At 38.1% G+C, this 16,477-nt stretch overlaps 1 protein-coding gene across 2 annotated transcripts in view; it reads right to left on the bottom strand.

Moving 5' to 3' along the window:
• Positions 1-16,477, bottom strand: part of F8 (coagulation factor VIII) — a 203,053-nt gene that overhangs the window by 134,436 nt on the left and 52,140 nt on the right. For both annotated transcript variants that reach the window (XM_053664492.1, XM_053664493.1), the window contains exons 6-7: positions 11,399-11,515; positions 8,273-8,494 (exon numbers count right to left, since the gene is read on the bottom strand). In XM_053664492.1, coding sequence (XP_053520467.1) covers positions 8,273-8,494; positions 11,399-11,515 — 339 coding nt within the window. The remainder of the gene's footprint in view (positions 1-8,272; positions 8,495-11,398; positions 11,516-16,477) is intronic.

The following is a 16,477-nucleotide window of genomic DNA, read 5'->3' as shown; positions in this document are numbered from 1 at the left end:
AAAAAGGCCCTTCATTAGACACTACATGCTACACAGCTCTTCAGCCCTGATTTACTAAACCCATCAGAGCAGAGAAAATAGACACAGGTGTAACAAAACACTATCTTTGCTTCTGCATGGCTGTTTAATGTTCATTTCATATCCTTCAACTCTGGGCATAATGTGGCACCAGGTTTTATAATACTTTATTTCAAATCTCATATATTGCTCTTCCCTTCTCTTACTCCACACTACCTCTTTCATACATTGGTTTTAAATTCTATTTTCTCTGTTGCTATAACTTGTTTCTATTCCACACTATTTCTATTGCTCCTTTCTCCAGCCTCTCAAAACCATTCATGATTGTCATTAGTCATCTCGCACTCCTTCACCTGTTCTTAAATACCCTTATTCTCTCTCTACATTTCTCAGTCTTTGCTTATAGGCAGTGGAGAAGGTGGTTGTTGATACAGTTCCTCAACCTTATTTCTAGATAGTGATTATCTCTGTATTTCAAATCTTAAATTTCCATTTGCCTTCCTCTTGCCTTTCCCTTTTTTCATTTTAAATGTTAATTTTTCCCTCTTAGCCAACTTTTCATCCCACACTGCTAATATTCCTTCTCCATCATCTCAAAATAATTTCTCTTTCTTCTAGACATCTCTTAAACTCTTGTTTCTGTCCTTATGCCCTATGATTCCCATTCCACCTGTAGGGGACCAGTTTGTCTTGGCCTGGCAAATGCGACTCAGCTCTGTATGGAAAACCTACAGATGTGAAGTGGTGGGCAGGAGCCAGACCTTCAAACCGAGCTTTCCCATGGGAATCAGGCCTCAAAAATACTTACAGACTGTTATGGCTTGCCCTTGCTAAAACTCCATCACTCTGATCTAAAACAACAAACGTGTATTGTCTATCTTCAAGGTAATAGCCAAAGCCTGTGTGAGCTCTCCCAAGGACAGAGCTAATGAGCTCATTGCCATTCCCTTCTGCATGCTATTTTTATTTCCATAATTGTACCTAGAATATAGACAATAATGTTCTGTGTAATAGATGATAAATCTTTCTATGATGTAAGACCCCAGGAAAACAATAAACGCCTGTCTAGGCAAGGGTCGTGGCGCTCCCCTCTTGAGGGAGTGGCTGAGGCACCATAGGCACTCTCCCCTTGAGAGAGTAGTCGTGCCTGTTCCCTTTTTCCACACAGGGTTGTTGTCACCTGTGCATTGATTCTCGTAGTAAAGCACAGCAGGCGGACTCTGCTGGACAGGGTCTGCAACACTACCTATATAAATCTTAGTTCATTGGTCACTGATATCTCTGTGGTGCACATTTTTCTGAAATTATATATTTTGTTGTGGTTGTCTGTTTTTTCTCTCACTAGGTATATACAAATATATGTTATTTCTTTACATTTTGGCTTTAACCTAATAATACACACTTCTCCTTTCTTACTCCATTCCACCTTCCTTCTTTCCTTTTTTAGTCATGAAGTAAATTTTATTTTATTTCCTACTTTATTTTGTCTCTATTCCCTACTCTTATTATTGCCCCTCCCTGTACCCTCACAAAATCTCTGTTCTTTCAGTTAGTCATCACATATGTTTTTCCTTTCTTATAGTAGTCTTAATCTCTTTGCACCTTTATTAATATTGACACATTGGTTGTTGATAGTCTAATGGTGGATGGGGGATACCTTTGTGGGTGTGGGCCTGTTTTCTAAGCTGTTTGGTTTTTATTCTGGCAGAACCTGTACAATAGCATGCAAGATGTGGAAGGTAGAGTGACTCTCAGTCAGTCAGCCACAGGGAAGAACCCACCAAAGAGTGACCTAACAACCAAAACCCAATTACAGTCACATAAAAGGCATAAAAGGCAGTGCAAAAATATCAAGTGCAGGTGGTCAAGGAGATTGCACCATTGAGTCCCACAGGTCTCCTACCACAGAAGATCACACTATGAAGACAGGGAGTCAAAGCAGATAAATCTAATAAGCAGACATGAACAGGAAGAGTTGTCTAAAATGGAAGGATAAAGAAACAACCCCCAATCAAAAGGAAAGGAGGAATTCCCAGAAAGACTGCTAAATAAAATGGAGGTGACCTAACTATCAGATATTGAGTTTAAAATAATGGTTATAAGGGCACCAAGGAGCTCAGTGAGAACCTCAAATAACTCCAGGACAGCTTTAAGGAACTTACTATGAACTATACCAGCATGAAAAAGTACATAGAAACTATCAATAAGAGACAGGAGGAAATGAAAAACACAATATCTGAAATGAAGAACACAGTAGAAGGAATTAAAAGCAGGTTAGATGAAGTAAAGGATCAAATCAACAAGCTGGAGGACAATCCAGAGAAAGATTCCCAGACAGAGCACAAAAATTTTAAAAGGCTCAAAAGAATAAAGGGAACTACAGGACAACATGAAACATAATAATATCTGGATAATACAGATACCAAAAGGGAAGGAAAGGAACAAGAGATAGAAAACCTGTTTGAAAAAGTCATGACAGGAAACTTCCCTAACTTGGTGAGAGAAAAAGTCATGCAAGTCCAGGAAGCACAGAGGGTCCCAATCAAAATGAACCCAAAGAGGCCCACTCCAAGACACATCATAATTAAAATGGCAAAATTTAAAGACAAAGAGAGAATCTCAAAGGCAGCAAGGGAGAAACAGACAGTAACATACAAAGGAGCTCCAAAAAGGCTAGCAGGAGATTTCTTAACAGAGACACTACAAGCCAGAAGGTAATGGTAAGAAATATTCCAAGTAATGGAAAGCAAAGGCCTGCAATCAAGATGACTCTACCCAGCAAGACTCTCATTTAAAATGGAAGGCAAAATAAGGATTTTCACAGACAAAAGAAGGCTAAAAGAGTATAACTCCACCAAACCACCATTGCAATACATGCTAAAGGGGCTGCTTTAAGAAGATGAACAAAATGAGAGAGAGAACACATGTACAAAGGGGGAAAATGGCAATGAGCAAGTACCTATCAATAATAATCTTACATGTAAATGGATTAAATGCTGCAATCAAAGGACACAGAATAACTGATAAGATAAGAAAACATGACCCACACATGAGAACAAAGGTGGGTTTCTCTATAACAGACCCACCTCAGTCCAAAAGACCTACACAGACTGAAAATGAAGAGTTAGAAAAAATATTCCAAGACAGACAGGAAAGAAAAGGCTGGCATAGCAATACTTACATCAGACAAAATAGACTTCCAAACTAAGGCCATAAAAAGAGACAGAGAAATTCACTTCATAATACTGAAAAGGGAAGAATTCATCAAGAAGAAATAAACACCCCAGCTGGTGTGGCTCAGTGGATTAAGTACTGGCCTGTGAACTGAAATGTCACCAGTTCAATCCCCAGTCAGAACACATGCCTGGGTTGCAGGCCAGGTTCCCAGTTGGGGGCAGGTGAAAAGCAACAGATTAATGTAGCTCTCACACATCAATGTTTCTTTCCCTATTTTTCCCTCCCTTTTTCTCTCTCTAAAAGTAAGTAAATAAAATATTTTAAAAAGTGAATTTAAAAAAGAAGACAAACATTGTAAATATATATGCACCCAACATAGGAACACCCAAATACATAGGAAAATCTTGGAGGACTTCAAGAAAGATATAGACAGCAACATACTTACAGTAGGTATCTTTAACACCCCACTGTCAACAATGGACAGATCTTCCGAACAAAGATTCAACAAGGATATAGTGACACTGAATGACACCCTAGATCAAATGGAATTTAACTGATATATACAAAATCTTTTACCCCAAAGAAGCAAAATACACATTTTTTTCAAATGCACATGGAACATTCTCAAAGATAGATCACACAATCTGATAGAAAACAAGCCTCAACAAATTCAAGAAAATTTAAATCATATCAAGCATTTTTTTGGATCACAATGGCTTGAAACTGGAAAACAACCTAAAGGAAAAAAATACTTAAAAACAGTCACATTCATGGAGACTGAATATGATGATATTAAGCAATTAATGGGTTAACAGTGAGGTTAAGGAAGAAGTCAAAAAATTTCTGAAAACAAGTGAAAATGAACACAAAACAGCCAAATTCTGGGCACAATATTGGGCCAAAATTGGGCAGAGTGAAGGCAGTCCTGAGAGGGAAGTTCATAGCAATACAGGCCTACCTGAAAAAGACGAAAATGTTTCAGATAAACAACCTAACCCTATAACTACAAGAACTGGAAGAACAAAACAAACAAAGCCAAGATCAACTAAAAGGAAGAAAATACTCAAGATCAGAGAAGAAGTATATGACATTGAGACAAAAAAGAACAATTCAAAAGACCAATGAATCTAGGAGCTGCTTCTTTGAAAAGATAAACATAATCGGCAAGCCTTTAACCAGGCTCATTGAGAACAGATAAAGGAACCAAATAAATAAAATCAGAAGTAAAAGAGGAGAAATTACAACTGATACTGAAGAAATACAAAGGATTGTAAGAAATTACTATGATAACTATATGCCAAAAAATTTGAAAACCTGGGTGAAGTGGACAAATTTCCAGAAGCACACCATCTTCTGGAAACTGAAGTAGGAAAAAGCAGAAAGCCTGAACAGACCAATAACAGCTGGTGAAATTGTAGCAGTAATCAAAACACTCCTAGTACACAAAAGCCCTGGACTGGACAGCTTCACAGGAGAATTTTACAACACATTCAGGGAAGAGCTAACCTTTATACTGCTTAAACTATTCCAAAAAATCCAAGGAGAGGGAAGACTCCCAAATTTGTTTTATGAGGCCACCATCATCCTAATTCCAAAACCAGATAAAGACATGACAAAGAAAACTACAGGCCAATATCACTGATGAACATAGATGCTAAAATCCTCAACAAAATATTTGCAACCTGGATCCAGCAATATATTAAAAAGATCATACACCATGATCAAATGGGAGTCATCCCAGGGATGCAAGGATGGTACAATATTCACAAATCAATAAACATACTATATCACATAGACAAAATGAAAAACAAACATCACATGATAATATCAATAGATACTAAAAAACACTTGATAATGTATAGTACCCATTTATGATAAAAGCACTCAGAAAAGTGAGAGTAGGGAGATTATCCCTAAAGGCCATATATGAGAAATCTACAACCAACATCATACTCAATGGGCAAAAACTAAAAGCTTTCTTCCTAAGATCAGGCACAAGAAAAGGGTGCCTGCTTTCACCACTTCTATTCAACATAGTATTGGAAGTCCTAGTCACAGCAATCAGAAAACAAAGAGAATTAAAAGACATCTAAATTAGAAAGGAGGGTGTGAAAATGTCATTGTTTGCAGATGACATGATAGTGTACATAGAAAAATCCTATAGACTCCACCGACAAAACTACTCCACCAAATAAGTGAATTTGGCAAAGCAGTGGAATACAAAGTCAACATTCAGAAATCGAAGACATTTTTGTACACTAACAATGAAATGTCAGAAACAGAAATTAGGAAAAAAATCCCACTTACTATTGCAATAATGTACCTAGGAATAAACCTAACCAAAGAGGTAAAAGAACTATACTGAAGAAACTACAGAACACTGAAGAAAAAAATTAGGAAAGACACAAATAAATGGAAGCATATACCATGTTCATGGATTGGAAGAATTAACATCATCAAAATGTCCATACTACCCAAAGCAATTGATAGATTAAATGCAATTCCTATTAAAATACCATGACATATTTCATAGATATAGAACAAACATTTCAGAAATTTACATGAACCAATAAATAATCCTGTATAGCCTCAGCAATTTTGAGAAAGAAGAACAAAGTAGGAGGGATAACAATACGTGGTATCAAACTACATTACAAGGCCACTGTAATCAAAACAGTCTGGTACTGGCATGAGAACAGACACATAGATCAATGGAAGAGAATACAAAGCCCAGAAAAAAACTCCAAGTCTCTATAGTCAATTAGTAATTGACAAAGGGTCAGGAGCATAAAATGGAGTAAAAAGAGCCTCTTCAATAAATGGTGTTGGGATATCTGGACAGCTAAATGCAAAAAAATGAAACTCGATCGCCAACTTACACCATACACCAGAATATACTACAAATAGATAAAAGACTTAAATATATGTTATGACACCATAGAAGTCCTAGAGGTGAACATAGGCAGGAAAATTTCAGATATCTCATGCAGCAACATTTTTACTGATATGTACCCTAGGGTAAGGGATGTAAAGGAGAGAATGAACAAATGGGATTACATCAAATTAAAAGTCTTCTGCATGGCCACAGAAAACATCAACAAAATAAAAAGGGAACCAACTATATGGGAAAAATATTTGCAAATGGTACAAATGATCAAACCCTTGGACAAGGGTTTGATCTCCAAAATATATAAAGAACTCACATGGCTCCTCTCCAGGAAGACAAACAATCCAGTTAAAAAATGGGAAAAGGACTTGAACAGACACTTCTCCAAGGAGGACATACAGAGGTCCCAGACACATATGAAAGGATGCTCAGCATCACCAGCCATCAAAGAGATGCAAATTAAAACCACAATGAGATACCACTTCACACCGGTCAGAATGGCCATCATAAACAAATCAACAAACAACAAGTGTTGGAGATGCTGTGGAGAAAAGGGAACCTTAGTACATTGTTGGTAGGATTGCGCACTGGTGCAGCCACTGTGGAAAACAGTATATAATTGCCTCAGAAAACTAAAAATGGAACTGCCTTTTGATTCAGTGATTCCACTGCTAGGATTATAACCTAAGAATCCTGAAATACCAATTCAAAAGAACCTATGCACCCCAATGTTCATAGCAGCATTACTTACAATAGCCAAGTTCTGCAAATAGTCTAAGTGTCTATCAGTAAATGAGTGGATCAAAAAAGTATGGTACCTTTGCACAATGGAATACTATGCAGCAGAAAGAAAGAAGGAATTTCTACCCTTTGTGTGAGCATGGATGGATCCGAAGAGTATTATGCTAAGTGAAATAAGCCAGACAGTGAAAGGCAAAGACCATGTAAGTGAAACCTAATCAACAAAACAAATTAATGGGCAAAAAATAACCAGAGGCATGAAAATAAAGAACAAACTGATAGTGACCAGAGGGTAGGGGGGAGGGTGATAATGGGGGAAAGAAGTGTCAAGTCAAGGAACATATAAAGGACCCATGGACAAGGACAATGGAGTGGGGATTGTCTTTGGGAGCAGGGGTTGGATAGGGCAGAGGAGAGCAATGGGGGAAATATGGGAACAACTGTAACTGGATAACGATAAAAAAAGAAAAAAGGAAAAGAACAGAAAATAATAAGGAAATAAAAAGAATGCTAGGACAAACAGGTACTATTGAACATGGAAATTAGGCCTCCTCCACCTTCTCCTCCAATAGCCCTCAATGGCCACAACAGAGGAGTAGACAAAGAGTCTTGACTGATTGATTCAAAATTAAGAGTTAGCAGAATGAATACATAAGGAAAACAGGGGTGAGATGATTATGTAATGTGAATTTTTACAGCCTGTATCTACAAATGAGGTCATATTAACAATAATTTGAAACTCTAGGTACCATTATTGAAAAGTGATTTCACAGGAACTTTGACCCTTTGCAAAATCCCCATCATGTAGTCCTTAAAAGCTTCATGTAGTATTCCAAGTATACTCACCAACTCCATTCCCATGTTGCTCCTCCCAATATCCACTATCCCCTGACATGATCTGAAATTTCTAGCTGTCTCTCACCTCCAGCAGGTATCTGCAAAGTGCCTCCATGCACACCAGTTGTCTGGTGTCTCATATTGAGCATTGTAGTATCCTTTTATATTTGCTAGTTATTGTTCTGAGTATCTCTACTCATGTCCTGGAGCACTTGTGTTTACAACCTGAGCAATGTTTTTTTCCCCATTTCTCATAAAACATCTCTTCAGCTGTGTATGACCTGCCTTTCTCTCTCCACAGGATCAAAGGCTAGTTAATAGGATTAGGCTGGAAAACCAATAATATGCTGTCCTCCTCACTTTTGCCACTTCATTTATCCATAAACCATCTGCCCTACCTCTATCACAAGTATTTAACTAAAAACTCACCAATACTACAAGTATTCAAGCCCTCTTATACTCAAGGTAAAATCTTTACTCTGAAAACTGGTAGCTAGGGAATCTCAGTTGAGGTCAAACTAAAGTAATCCTATAGTGGACAGTGGACAGTAAATTCCAATAAATAAGAGTTGGAGACTTATAATATTAGTTTTTAAGATCCACAGGTATTACCATGTTGGTGGGAAGAGATATGGCAATAGAGTAGAAATTGTCCAAGTTCCATTAGAAGTGTCTGAGCAGTAAGGAAAGTTATTGGTGAGATCTCCAAGGAGGCCTGTCGATGGTTCCTCACAAGAAATGTGTGACCTTCAAGGAAAATTGAGTGCACTTCAGGGGTGGTGCCTATTCCAATCACATGCCAATATATTGATTTCTTGTGACACCCAATTAGACCTGTAAAATAGGAATAAGATAGCTATGATCATGAAGAGAATTTGAAATGGGAAACATTTCCTAAGGTAGGATGAACAAATTGACCTTATACATTTTATTATCTTGACTTTGAACCAAACTTTCTAAGGACACTGGGGTGAAAGCAACAGCTCTTGCCAAAGTCACCAATGAGTATCATGCTGTTAAATCCAAAGGATATATTTTACTCTTCATTTGCACCCGTTGACCATTCATTCCTTTTTGAAATTCCTTCCTCCCTTGGCCTCTATGCCAACACCTCTCTGAGTTTTGTTTCCCTGTTGCTTAGACTTCTCCTTCTGTCTGCTTCCCTGATCCTTCCTCCTCTACTCACTCATTAGATGACAGATCACCTCAGTGCTCAGCTTTGGCCTTATTCTCTTGTTAAACAATATTTTCTCCCTAAACAATATCACTCACTCTCATGGTGTTAATGATCATCCATATGCTAATAACTCTCCTGTTTCAGACATCTCCTATAACTCCAGACTTATACAATAACCCTTCAATATCTTCACCTGGATATTTCATAAAACCCACATATCCAAAAACCAAATTTGAGATCATTTCCTTCTTCTTCTAGAGTTCCTTATTTCAGTGAATGGCACCATCCTGTATTAAACTATTCAAGTGAGTTATTCTTGTCTCCAATCTCACTTCTCACATCCAGTCTAACACCAATTATGACAATATAATTAATAACACTAATATTTACTTTTAAGCACTGTCCAAAATTTTGTAAGTTTTAACTCATTCACTCCTCACAATAACCCTATGAATGTAGAAATTATTATCATCATCCTTCTCTCAGAGGAGATGAAACTCATGCCCAGGGAGGTTAAGTAACTTGCTTAAATTTGAACCCAAGCAGCTGTATGTTTAGATCTCACACTGTTAACTTCCATGGTACAGCTGTTTTCTATTTTGGCTTCTGCAGCTTTCGTGTGTGTGTGTGTGTGTGTGTGTGTGTGTGTGTGTGTGTGTGTGTGATTACTGTCAGTAATTACAGTGAAAAATGATATTTTACTGTCATTACTATCCCTACCATCTGGAGCCAAGCTAGCAGGCTACCATTAACTCTTATCTGAACCACTGTAATAGCTTCTTTTCAGTTCTTTCTACATCTGTCATACTCCCTTGTAAACTTTTCATCCACAAGGAAACTAGTGTGATATGTTTGCATTTCGGATCTAATTATGGTATCCTTCAGCCCGAAACTCTGCAGTGGCTGCCATTCCATATAGAATCAAATGCAAACTTTTTAGGAAGGTCTAGAAAGCCCTAAATGGCTTGATCCCTAGTACCTATCCAGTTTCATTTCATGTCACCTCATTTTCCTATTAACTAATCTTGTTTCAAAGCTCAACTTAAATGGCACTTCCTTAGGGAAGCCTTCTCTGATTCCCCAGTCTAGATCAGTCTCCTTCATTATTTGTTCACATATAATTATGTAATTCTCCTTCAAAGAAATTCTTGGTTTGTAATTTTGAATATTATTATAATTATTTGACTACCACATCTGCCTATTATGCTATAAGCTAATATGAGATAAGGAATTTGCATGATTTGAAAGTTAATTTATTTTCTAATTCTAAAATCATGCACATTCATTGTACAATTATTGGAAATAAAGAAAATAATTATGAAAAAAATTATCCTTCTCCTTTATTATTTTCTTGTTTTCTGAATTTTCCAACTTCCTCTTTTGTGGTTTACACTCCAGTTATACTGTAGTACACCTTCAATGGCTTCTAAGGACTAGCATTTCTAAAAATGTCTCTATTCTTTCCACAATGCTGATTTATAATTTGGCTCTGAATTCTAGGTCAAAAATGACTTTTACTTTAGAACTTTAAAGGTATTGCTTCATTATATTGCCGGTCTAATTCTCATGTGTTTGTATGTGACCTGTTTCTCCCAGGGGAAGCTTAAATATCTTATCTGTGTTCTCTGAAATTCCACAATCATTATTTTATATTGAGATTTTTTTTTTAATTTATCTTGTTGGGAAATTTTTTGTGTGTGTGTGTTAAGAAATTTTTATTGTTTACTTTGGAGTTGTGATGAAAGCACATAAAATTACAAGTGAAAGAAACATCATGCCACAAAAGTGCGTAGAATTATTACAAAAATGTGAATTATGCATTTTAAATAATTTGATAGAAGAACCAAAATATGTACACTTTAAGATATAAAGACTCAAATCTTTTCATTCTTAACACATTCCTTTAATTTCCAAAATCTGTTTTTAAATATAGTATCAATCTCTTTTTGTTGGACTTTCTGGGAGATTTTTTCTATTCTACCTACTTTTAATTAAGTTTGTATTTTGACCATTGTATTCCTAATTTGTCTGAGCATATTTGTATTTTGGTTGCTTTTTCATAGAATCCTATTATTACTTTACTGATGCAGTATTTTGTTTTTTTTAATCTTTAATGTATTTTTTCCATTGCCATTTAGTTCTTTTATATACTCTTTCCTGATACACCATTTTGTTGAATCTTTATACAAATTCAAATTATAGCTTTTGAAAAGTTCTCTTCTGTTCCAAGCATTATCTCTTTTTCTTCTGAGATTATTATTTTCTTTATCTTTGAATATTCTTTTTATGTTTCAGACTAACATATTTTTATGTTAAAAATATCTTTTCACCTTTGGCTGCCCACATATTTAAGCAAAAGGAAAAAGAAATCTGTGAGCTCTGTGTACATGGGCAGGCCTTTGTTTTTAGGAATCTGGAAGAGGAATCAGCCAGTGTACTTTAAGACCCTCCACCAAAGCCCGAATTCAGTGTGCTTTCCCCTGGGTGTAGAGAACTGGAGAAAAGAGCTCTGGTAGTGAATGCTGAAGACCCTAAGGATTCTTGAGCAAGTGTGTACATACCTGGGAGAGACCGGTTTACATAGCCATTGATTGTATGCATTTCAGGCCGGGCCCAAGCAGACACAGGATCCATAGCTTGTGCAGAGGACTCATATGTTTCCGAATGCCAACTTTTTCCTGATGAGAGAGGATGCAAATGCAGAGCTAGGCAAGTGTCTGTCTCATGACTGGCCCTCCCTTTCTCCTTCCCTCTCTCACACAGGGCAAAGACTGCTCACACCTTAAGCATTTTTGTCAGCACAGTAGGAATGGATGACGTGCCCTCAAAGTCAGTAAGAGAGAGGAAATAGGCAATTACCAAAGGCAGACATTTTTGGCTCAAACTGGTGATCTCTCTATTTGCCTATTACAGGGAAGGGATAATGACAAATGATAACTAGGAGAAGGGAGAATATTTGCCCCATAAGGATTTCACTCTATTCATTACCTATTTAAAAGGAAAGGAGGTAAAATCATCCTAGGAAAGGTCTGTCAGTTCCTGTCCCTCCCCTAATTGTTTCATGAAGCTCATAGTAACAAAAGCCCAAGCACCAGAAACTTCCCAACCTATTCCATGAAATTAATGAGTGAAAACATTGTTAACCTCATTACTGGAAAATAGCTTCTTTTTTCTTTTTAATATATTTTATTAATTATGCCATTACAGTTGTCCCATTCCCCCCTTCATTCCTCTCCACCCTGCACACCCCTCCCCCACCATTCCCCCCCTTTAGTTTATGTCCATGTGTCACAAGTTCTTTAGATTCTATATGTCCCATACTATTCTTGCCCTCCCCCTGTCTATTTTCTATCTATCGTCTGTGCTACTTATTCTCTGTACCTTCCCCTCCCTTCTCCTCCTCCCACTCTGCTGTTGCTAACCCTACATGTGATCTCCATTTGTATGGTTCAGCTCCTGATCTAGCTGTCCTCTTAGTTTGCTTTTGTTTTAGGTGTGGTTGTTAATAACTGTGAGTTTGCTGTCCTTTCACTGTTCATCTCTTTTATCTTCTTTTTCTTAGATAAGTCCCTTTAACATTTCATATAATAATGGCTTGGTGATGATGAACTCCTTGAATTTGATCTTATCTGAGAAGCACTTTATCTGCCCTTCCATTCTAAATGAAAACTTTGCTGGATAGAGCAATCTTGGATGTAGATCTTTGGATTTTGTGACTTGGAATACTTCTTTCCAGCCCCTTCTTGCCTGTAAGGTCTCTTTTGAGAAATCAGCTGACAGTCTGATGGGAACTCCTTTGTAGGTGACTGTCCCCTTATCTCTTGCTGCTTCTAGGATTCTCTGCTTCATTCTCATCTTGGCTAATGTAATTATGATGTGCCTTGGTGTGTTCCTCCTTGGGTCCACCTTCTTTGGGACTCTCTGAGCTTCCTGGATTTCCTGGAAGTCTATTTCCTTTGCCAGATTGGGGAAGTTCTCCTTTATTATTTGTTCAAATAACCTTTCCACTTGTTGCTCTTCCTCTTCCCCTTCTGGCACCCCTATAATTCGGATACTGGAACATTTAAAGATGTCCTGGGGGCTCCTAAGCCTCTCCTCATTTTTTTGAATTCTTGTTTTTTCATTCTTTTCTGCTTGGTTGTTTCTTTCTTCCTTCTGGTCCACTCCATTGATTTGAGCCCCAGCTTTCTTTCCATCACTATTGGTTCCCTGTGCATTTTCCTTGATTTCACTTAGTGTAGCCTTCATTTTTTCATCTAATTTGAGACTGAAATCAACCAGTTCTGTGAGCATCCTGATCAGCAGTATTTTGAACTGTGCATCTGATAGGTTGGCTATCTCTTAGTTGCTTAAAAGTATTGGCTGTGGGGCTTTGATTTGCTCTTCCGTTTGAGCCATAATTTTTTGGTCAGGTTGCACCTGTTACATAAGAGGGGCGGAGCCTTAGGTGTTCACCAGGGTGGGGTAACCCAGGTTGCTGAGTTGTGACGCTATATGTGGGGGCAGAGATTTTAATCTCCAAAATATATAAAGAACTTACATGACTCCACTCTAAGAAGACAAGCAACCCAATTAAAAAATGGGCAAAGAACTTGAACAGATACTTCTCCAAGGAGGACATAAGAGGATCTAGGGACACATGAAAAGATGCTCAATATCACTAGCTATCAGAGAGATGCAAATTAAAACCACAATGAGATACCACTTTATACTGATCAGAATGGCCATCATAAACAAAGCAACAAACAACAAATGCTGGAGAGGTGGGAAAAAGGGGACCCTAGTTCACTATTGGTGGGATTACAGACTGGTAGAACCATTATGGAAAACAGTATGGAATTTTGCAAGAAAACTAAAAATGAATATGCCTTTTAACCCAGCAATTCCACTGCTAGGATTATATCCTAAGAACCCTGAAACACCAATACAAAAGAACCTTTGCACCCCAATGTTCATAGCAGCACAATTTACAATAGTGAAGAGTTGGAAGCAACCTAGGTGCCCATCAGTAAATGAATGGATCCAAAAACTATGGTACATTTACATGATGGAATTCTATGCAGCAGAAAGAAAGAAGGAGCTCCTGACCTTTCCAACAGCATGGATGGAACTGGAAAGCATTATGCTGAGTGAAATAAGCCAGGCAGTGAAAGACAAATACCATATGATCTCACCTTTAACAGGAACCTGAACAATAAAGCAAATAAGCAAGCAAAATATAAACAAAGACACTGAAATAGAGAACAGGCAGACATGAACCAGAGGGGAGAAGGGAGGGAATTTCAGGGGAAAAGGGGAAGGATTCACAGGAACAAGTATAAAGGACACATGGACAAAAACTAACAGGGTTGGAAATAGGAGGGAGGTGGGGAGCACTGTGGGGGGGGCTGGGATGGGAGTAAGAGACAGTGAACTGTACTTGAACAATAATTAAATAAAACATTTTTAAAAAAGAAAAGAAAATCCCCCAGGTCTCAGATGCCCAGGACACAGATAAAGAATCAGTGGTCAATGGATTAAAGGATGCTAGGAAAATTGATGGACTGCAGCTTTTATATGATTAATCTCTTTCCTGAGTTCCAAATCCCTTACCTACTCTTTTATCTCCCTGAATTCTAAATCCCTTGTTATACTTCTTCCTCCTTATAAAAAAGGCTGGCTTGAAAGGACATGGAAGATGGTCTTTTAGGGTAAATAACCCACCATCTTCTCAGTTCACTGGCCATCTGAATAAAATGTCCATAAAGATTCAACTCCTGTCTGTGCTTATTGGTTCTGGGGGTGACAGGCAGCACAAATGCTGACTTTTCCAGTTTCATATTCTGGTGACTCTGTTCCAGGACAAGCTTTGGGACTTTCTGGTAAATCTGGGTATTTCGTGGGGAGTCCTGTTGACTGCCTCGACTGGGCAGCCCTGGGCAGCAGATTTGGAGACTCCCTAGTAGCTTCCAAGTGATTTCACTTGGGGACTCTCTCCAACTCTCAGCGTTCCCTGTTGCCTTCACTTTTAGATTGAATTGCTACACTTTCTGGTTCAGGGTTACAGGCCGGGATCATGACTTTAGACCATCAAAAATTAAAGTGCCTTCTGGTTTTGTTTGTGTGATCTTATAGAGACCTGCTGGTAGAATGGGTGGAAAAGCATCCATTCCAGAAAACAGCCCTTTGGGGCAAGTTTTGGCTGATTGGTAAACCTATGCTTATAAACCTGTGAATAAAAAGAAAATAGTTTTTTTTATTGTAATACTGTTTGGCTTATGTATAATCTGGACTCAGGAGAGTGCTGGCTGATGAATGGGTCTTTACATCACTGTATTATACTGCAGTTGAAGTTGTTTTGTCAAAGATCAGGGAAGTGGGATAGAATGACTTACATAGAAGCTTTTATGAGTTTACATAATAAAGATGCAGGATTAAAAGGAAAATAATTAATAGTCTAGAGAAAAGGGAATTAATCTGTGGCAGATAGAAGAGCTCAGAGGAGAAGGACCAGGAAGATCTAGATATTATGGCTGCTGTGAGCATGGTCAGGGTTCCCACGGCCAATCCAGCCCTGGGGGACCTTCCTCCTTACTCAGCTGAGGGAGCTGTGGTAAGTTAGCCTGAACTGGTCTCTATCTCAAACCAGTCAGGGAACCAAAATCAGTGTAGGACAAGTCCCTACCGGGGCAGGGCAATACCCTTTGTGAAGACACCAGTGGGCATAGAGTCAGAAGGCCAGCCCACTTGATATTATTGGGCAAGTACTCCATTTTCTACATCAGATCTGTTAAACTGGAAAAGCTCAAATCCTTCTTATATGGATGATCCTACTAAAATGACTGATTTAGTTGCATCAGTTTTTGCCACCCACCATCCCAATTGGATAGACTCATACAAACCTTACTATATATTTTGTTTAGGGAGGATGAGTGCAGGCTGGAATTGGATAAGGTAAACGAGGAGGCTCAGACTGCACCAGCCTTGAGGCTTCCAAACCTACTAAAGCACTTTCAGTTATACATTTATAAAAGGCAGGGCACTGCCCTAGGTGTCCTCACCCAAATGTTTAGTGACATTCCTCAACCCATTGCATACTTGTTGAAGAAACTAGATGTCCTAAAATTTCTATGACATTCATTTATGTAACAAGTATTTATTAGCAACTAGTTAACAATCTAGAATTATATGTATGTTCATATTGTTTCCTCATTTTATCTGCTAGAAATAAAAAAATGCAATTTTGCAAACAAACAAACAAACAAACAAACAAAAGAAAGAAACTAGATGTCCAGGTGTAGCCAGCCTGCTTGAGAGATGTGGCAACCACCTGTGAGCTCTTACAGGAAACTAAAAATTTTCCTTGGGACAGCCTATCACCATTTATGCACCCCACTGAGTGCTGAGCCTGCTGGAGCAAAAGGGAAAGTTGTGGCTCACTGCTGGAAGAGTGGGTATGTACTAAACAATTCTTCTCGACTATCCCAAAATCTCCCTCAAACTGTAAGTTATAAATCCTGCCTCTCTTCTCCCAGAGTCTGACAACTTTGTTAATACATGACTATACTGAGATAATTGATGAAGTGTATTCTAGCAGAATTGATTTATAGGATCATCATGTGGAAGAGGCAGACTGGACTCTCCATGCAGATGGAAGCAGT

This window comes from Artibeus jamaicensis, unplaced genomic scaffold, assembly GCF_021234435.1.
Source record: "Artibeus jamaicensis isolate MK-2021 breed Jamaican fruit bat unplaced genomic scaffold, CSHL_Jam_final contig_374, whole genome shotgun sequence".
NCBI lineage: Eukaryota > Metazoa > Chordata > Mammalia > Chiroptera > Phyllostomidae > Artibeus > Artibeus jamaicensis.
This window is presented reverse-complemented; position numbering and strand designations above follow the sequence as displayed.